We start from the raw sequence: 6,860 nt of genomic DNA, 5'->3' as shown, positions 1-6,860 counted from the left end.
CATTCCCCCATTACAGAATGGAAGATAATTCTTTATTGGCCAAGTGTGATTGGACAACAAGGAATTTTGTCTTTGGTGCATATGCTCTCAGTGTACAAAAAGGAAAAAAAAACACATTTATCAAGAATCCACAACATACAACACTTAGTGACAGTCATAGGATACTACTCCTACTACTATCTTGTCAGAGCTGAAGAAGTTTCTTGGATGAGAAGCGAAACGTCTTCAAAAGAAAAAAAAATCAAGAAAGTCCAGTTTCCTCCTTAAAAAAAAAGCACTTTTAGGATTCCCGCTGGCTGCTTTGAAACTTTCCAGCAGCCACTAGGAGGCGCCGTAGCCACGCAGGCGCACCAAGGGGGAGAGACCTGGCTCCGCCCAACGGAGCTGGAGCGAAGGGGACGGCCTCATTCTCCCTTCCTCCCCCAACCGCGCGGGGCTCTGACGTCACTCGAGGAAGCGCAAGCCGCCGCCATGTCGGGCTCCGCAGATTCGCCATAATCCCCGTCGGGCAGCTTCTCCTGCCGCCATTCCAGAGAGGCCGCAATTAATATTTATACGGCTTTCCCCCTCCCCTCCTTTCTTTTTTTAAGGGCGCTGCCCGCCCCTCCACAGGGACTCCGGCAAGGCGCATCAGCCGACGGCGCTTTCCCGAAGGGACGGAAGTGCCTCAATCTTTCTCGCAGTTCTAAAAGGAAACCACCCGGACTATATTTTTCCCTTCCCGCTCCGCTGCCATGGAGTCTCCTTCGGCCGGTGAGTGGGGGGGAAAGGGAGGCTCGGTCGGGCTCCGTCCGCGCCAGAAACGAGGGGAAAAGGAGGCATGCGTGAGGATTGGTGGACCGCCACGCACTTCCGGTTCCCCGTCGACCGTGCGGGGTAAGCTGAGTGGCAGGCAGATCAGACGCTGGGGTCGAAGGGGAACCGGAAGTATCTATACCCCTCCCCCTTCAGTGCGCCTCTTGCCCAGACCTCTTTGGGAGAAAAAAAAATCGTTTTTCCCCCTCCAAAAAAAATAAACCCTGGGACTCCCGTGCCCATCATTCCCAGCCTCCTTAGTCCATACCCAGGAGTCTGTCGAGCCCTGCAGACGTCCCGTGCCCCCCCACCCCTCAAAGCCAGACTACACACAGATACGCGATTTAAATCCGCCTCCCTTCCTCTGCTGTCCTTATTTAATGGCCGACGAGCTCAGCTCCTTCCCCCGCCAACGGGATTTCTCGCTCCTCCTCCCCCCCCCCCGGCCTTGTGGCGCGCGGCTTGTCGGGAGTTGAAGTCCATCCCGTGGCATGCTGGGGCTTGAAGTCTTGGCTCCACTGGACTTGCAAGATTCAGCCTTCCTTCCTTCCCTCCCTCCCTCCCTCCTTGATGCCCATTAGGAAAGTTCAAACTTGACTCCTGCAAGGATAGTTAAGTTAATCCATTATCGTGGTTGATTACACAACTCAGCCAAGGGCTTCAGATTACATTTGCCTTATTTGTTTATTTATTTATTCGTTTATTTATTCGTTTATTTATTTATTCATTCATTTATTCATTCATTTTATTTTATTTATTTATTTTGTTTATTTTATTTATTTATTTACTTATTTATTTATTTATTTATTTTGTCAAACATGTGCGAGATAGCAGGTATAAGCATGAACATGGACATGAGCACATGAAAAGAGTTACTAGATCAACAAATTAATAAACAACTACAAAACCGGAAACTGATTAAAAGATGGAAATACGAAATAGACAGTAGCAAATAAATGATTGGAAATGGATGCAAAATGAGTCAAACGTATATAAAGGTTGTTATACATAGACTATACAGAATGTTATATATAGAATGAAGGAAAAGATGTATGAAATAATATAAATGCACACACACACACACACACACACACACACACACACACACACATATATATATATATATATATATATATATTGTTGTATTTGTGCTGATAAATAAAGGGAGCACAAATACAACAAAATGTAACAAAAAGGCAACAGTAAAAAAAATATTGGGTTTCTGCCTGGATGGTCTCTTGTGACGAGCCGAAGGACAGAGAATGGGAGTAGTGATCTTCCTCCCATATTTGGGCATACCGGGGGTTGTAAAAATCATATATATGTAACTATATATATAGTTATAGTTATAAAATACTTATTTGTACACATAAAAGAATCACAACAGATATGTAAAAGAAGTGTAAGGTATTGCAAAGATGTGAAGTTTGTATAAACAAAAAAGTTGTGTTTTTTTTTTAAAAAAAGAAATGAGTACAAATAAATGGGGACAGTAGGCACACTGGTGCACTTATGCACGCCCCCTTTACGGATCTCTTAGGAATGAGGTGAGGTCCACAAGTAGACAGTGGAAGTTTGGAGGTTAGAGGATGCAACAAGGGAGTCAGGTAGAGCATTCCAGGCCTTGACCACTCTGTTGCCGAAGTCGTATTTTCTGCAATCGAGTTTGGAGCGGTTTACCTTGAGTTTGTATTGATTGTTTGTCCATGTATTATTGAGGTTGAAGCTGAAATAGTCGTTGACAGGCAGAACGTGGTAGCAGACAATTTTGTGTACTATGTCAGACCCTAGGCGTCATAGTTCTAGGTTGTCCAAAAGTTCAAGCCTGGTGGCCTAAGGGATTCTGTTGCAAGTAGAGGAGTGGAGGACTCTTCTCATAAAATACCTCTGGACCCGCTCAATCGTATTAATGTCCAATGTACTGTGTGGATTCCAGGCAGACGAGCTGTATTCGAGAATTGGTCTAGGAAAGGTTTTGTATGCCCTCGTTAGCAATATAATGTTACCGGAGAAGAAGCTTTGCAAACTTAGGTTAACAACTTTTAATGTCTTTTTGGCAATGCTGTTACAGTGAGCTCTGGGGCTTAGATCACTAATCCTACCTAGGTCCTTGAAAGGGTGAGGGTCGTCTATGAGGTCATATCCACCCAGCTTGTATTTGGTGTTCTGGTTTTTGTTGCCAATGTGTAAGACAGAGCATTTGTTAGTTGAGATTTGGGATTTCCCCCCCAGCTGTTGAGTTTCTTCCCCCCCCCAAGGATCTGGGATAGGCAGATGTGTAGGTAGTCTTCGACTTACGGCCACAATTGAGTCCAGTATTTATGTTGTTAAGAGCACCTGGTGGTGCAGTGGTTACCATCCTCTGGAGTCCATTTAAGTTCATGCCTACTGTTTCAGTGACTCCATCCAGCCACCTCCTTCTCTGCCGTCCCCTTCTTCTTCTTCTGCCCTCAATTGTTCCAAGCATGAGGCTCTTCTCCAGGGAGTCCTTCCTTCTCATTAGGGGGCCAAAGTCTTTGAGTTTCATCTTCAGGATCTGGCCTTCTAAAGAGAAAATAGGTGGTCCCTGAATTTGTGAGAGAAAACCTTTGCAGAGTGACTTTTTCTCTCTCTCTCATCACCCATCCCAACAATCCAAACCAAAAGTGCTTCAGGCCAAGGAAAAATCATTTTATTAAGGCTACGCTCAAGTCTTTATATTGGGGTGATGAAAGAAATGTCCTTCTGGGTTCGGCTCCAAGTAGGGAAAAAGACACTGGAGACATGGAGGCTGCTTGGAAAGATGGTTTGTTGGTGGACAGGACCACGTGGCTTGAGGCCTGAACAGAAAAGGCGATCACATGCTTCAGTGTTGGTGGAGAAGAAGAGAAGGACTGAGGAAGGGGCTTGCTAGGCTTTTTATAACCTGTTCAGCCCCACCTCTCTGTTTCCTGTTCCTGTGTAAGAAATGTATTCTGATTGGTTGTCAGACTCCCATGGAGCCATGCAGGGGCAACTCTCTAGGCTGTGTTTTGAATCCAGGTTTGGTTGAGTTCTCATATGCCATGTGGTCAGTTGGGGCCAATATTATCATGCTTTCCTGTAGCTGAAGTGGAGAAGTCTTTGTTATGTAAAGTGGACTAGCTTGCCCTTCTTAATGGCCCATTAACAAAGTGGGGATGGGCAGGAAGCTACAGGCAGCTATTCTGTCTTTTAAAACATGTTTCTTTCTTCTCACATCCAGAGAAATATTCTGCCTTTTCAATATTTCCTAGGATATTTCATTTTTCTGGGAGAGGGCTGGGTGATAACTTCCTGCAGGGGTACATACATTCATTTGATACGTGTGAGAAAAGGCAAGACACCCTTCAACTACCCTTGCATCTTTTCTTTTCCCTTCTTCCTTTCTTAACCATTGGACTTTAGCCAGGGGACATCAACCTACAGCCCTATTGTTCCTGAAAAGTCTTTTTTTTTTTTTTTTTTTTTTGCACATCAAAAGAAGTAGCTTTGGATCAAAGGAGAAACTTGGTTTACTGACTTAAGCTTTGCTAAAATACTAGTATCACCTTTCTTAAAGTGCTAATAATAGAGCCTAAAATTCTATGTCACTTCGTTTTCCCCACAACAACAATTCTGTGAGATGGGTTAGAGCAGTGTTTTTCAACCACTGTGCCGCAGCACACTAGTGTGCCGTGACATAGTGTAAGGTGTGCCGTGGGAAAAACACTTTATATATAGTCAATATAGGCACAGAGTTAAATTTTTTTAACATTTTCTAATGGTGGTGTGCCTCGTGATTTTTTTCATGAAAAAAGTGTGCCTTTGCACAAAAAAGGTTGAAAAACACTGGGTTAGAGTTCGACTGAGAGTGTCAGCCTCTGTTTTGCTTGCTATGCTTGCTTGCTATCAGCTGTCATAGGAACGGGGTTGGGTGGGTGGGTTGCATAGTATTAGGGAAGGGAATTATATTGTACTGGAGGAGTCTGGTTCTCACCGTCTTCTGCGCATGCTGGTGGCTGATGTTTGGACTTGGCCAAGGCCAACCGTTCCACATACCAACGTGATGAGGCTGTTTGAAGATGCACCCCACACGACACCTTAGGGAGTTGCAGATTGGACAATGGTTTGGGGAATTGTGGGGGGGGGGGAGGGTGCTGGGTAAACGTTTGATATGTATATGTTCCCGCCTGTCTGGCTCTCATCTTGCTTCCCGTTAGCTGTTTCCACTTCACATCTAGTAAAAGTACTTTATCTCTGTTAAAAGGGAGTTGAGGTTTTCCTTTGTTGGATATTGAAGGAGGCATGCTGGACAGAGAGTGAGGCAGGGTTTAGCTTAGTTAGTTTACTTTATTGTCATTGCACCTTGTACAACGAAATTAAATGCGATCTTCAGTGTACAATGACAATTCAGGTTGTGGTTGTTAAGGAATCATATGCAGTCATTAAGCGCAACATCAGGTGATGGCTGGTTTCCTCATTGACTTGACTTATTGGAAGTGGAGAGAGAGAGGCAGAGAGAGAGAGACAGATAAACAGAGAGAGAGACAGAGAGAGAGAGAGACAGAAAGAGAGAGAGAGAGACTGAGAGAGACAGACAGACAGAGAGAGAGAGAGACTGAGAGAGAGAGAGACAGACAGAGAGAGATTTTATCCTTTCCCCCGCTTTTCTTTCATTTTCACCAGCTAATCTACGTCAGTGTTTCTCCACCTTTGTAATTCCAAGAAATCTGGACTTCAACTCTCAGAATTTCCCAGGCAGCATGAGAATTCTGGGAGTTGAAATCCAGACCTCTTAAAAGTTAACAGTTGTTGTTAGTTGCGAAGTTGTGTCTAACCCATCGCGACTCCATGGGCAACATTCCTCCAGGCCTTCCTCTCCTCTACCATCCTCTGGGGTCCATTTAAGCTCACACTGACTGCTTTGGTGACTCCATCCAGCCACCTTATTCTCTTGTCATCCCATTCTCCTTTTGCCCTCAATCTTTCCCAGTTTTAGGTTCTTCCTTCTCATTAGGTGGCCAAAGTATTTGAGTTTCCTCTTCAGGATCTGGCCTTCTAAAGAGCAGTCAGGATTGATCTCCTCTAGGACTGACCAGTTTGATCACCTTGCAGTCCAAGGGACTCACAGGAGTTTTCTCCAGCACCAAAGGCCTCCATTCTTTGGCGCTCAGCCTTTCATATGGTCCAACTTTCACAGCCATCCATTGCAGCTGGGAAAACCACAGCCTTTACTATACTCACTTTTGTTGGCAGGATGATGTCTCTGCTTTTTAGTATGCTGTCTAGATTTGCCATAGCTTTCCTCCCCAGGAGTAAGCATCTTTTAATTCCTTGGCTGCAGTCCCCATCTGCGGTGATCTCGGAGCCCAGGAAAATAAAATCTGTCACTACCTCCATTTCTTCCCCATCTATTTGCTAGGAATTGAGAAGACTGGATGTCATGATCTTAGTTTTCTTAATGTTGAGTTTCATGCCAACTTTTGCACTCTCCTCCTTCATTCGCATCAAGAGGCTCTTTAGTTCCGCTTCACTTTCTGCCATTAGAGTGGTATCATCTCCTTTCTCATGATGTGCTCTGCATATAAGTTAAATAGGCAGGACAACAATATATAGCCTTGCCGGACTCATTTCCCAATTTTGAACCAATCAGTGGTTCCGCGCCCAGTTCTCACGGTTGCTCCTTCACTCTCATGCCAAGGTTGAAAACCACTGTTTTAGTTTAGCATTTCCAGTTTGTTCTTTTTTAAAGTTTTCGTTGCAGTTGAGTTTTCTGATGCAGTGGCCACTAGAGGCCGCTGTTAACATTCCGAAGAGAGCAACTTCAAAGAGACATACTCAAGATTTAACTTAAAAATAAAGATAGTATTTAACCAGTTAAGCTGTTTTAACTCTTTTTCAGGCTGTTAAGATAAAACCGTAAGGAATTATGCTCAAAATAAGTTTACAATATTCCAGAAATTTCAGGGTAGGTGTCTTTTAAAAAAAAAAAAAAAAGATGATTCTTGGGAACCATTGTGTGAATTCTAGCAATAGCTGCAGCAATAAAGAATGGAGAGAGACTGTTTGGTATAGTGGTTAGTGTA

At 44.1% G+C, this 6,860-nt stretch overlaps 1 protein-coding gene across 1 annotated transcript in view; it reads left to right on the top strand.

The window, feature by feature from the left end:
- Positions 1-271: 271 nt before the first annotated feature.
- The window catches only part of ZFAT (zinc finger and AT-hook domain containing), a 119,168-nt gene continuing 112,579 nt past the window's right edge, over positions 272-6,860 (top strand). Inside the window, exon 1 of the mRNA XM_032222991.1 lies at positions 272-753. Within this exon, the coding sequence (XP_032078882.1) occupies positions 735-753 (19 nt within the window). The 5' untranslated portion in view covers positions 272-734. The remainder of the gene's footprint in view (positions 754-6,860) is intronic.

Source organism: Thamnophis elegans, chromosome 8 (assembly GCF_009769535.1).
Source record: "Thamnophis elegans isolate rThaEle1 chromosome 8, rThaEle1.pri, whole genome shotgun sequence".
Classification (NCBI taxonomy): domain Eukaryota; kingdom Metazoa; phylum Chordata; class Lepidosauria; order Squamata; family Colubridae; genus Thamnophis; species Thamnophis elegans.
Note: the sequence above shows the minus strand (reverse complement) of the source record. Positions and strands in the feature narration are given on the sequence as shown.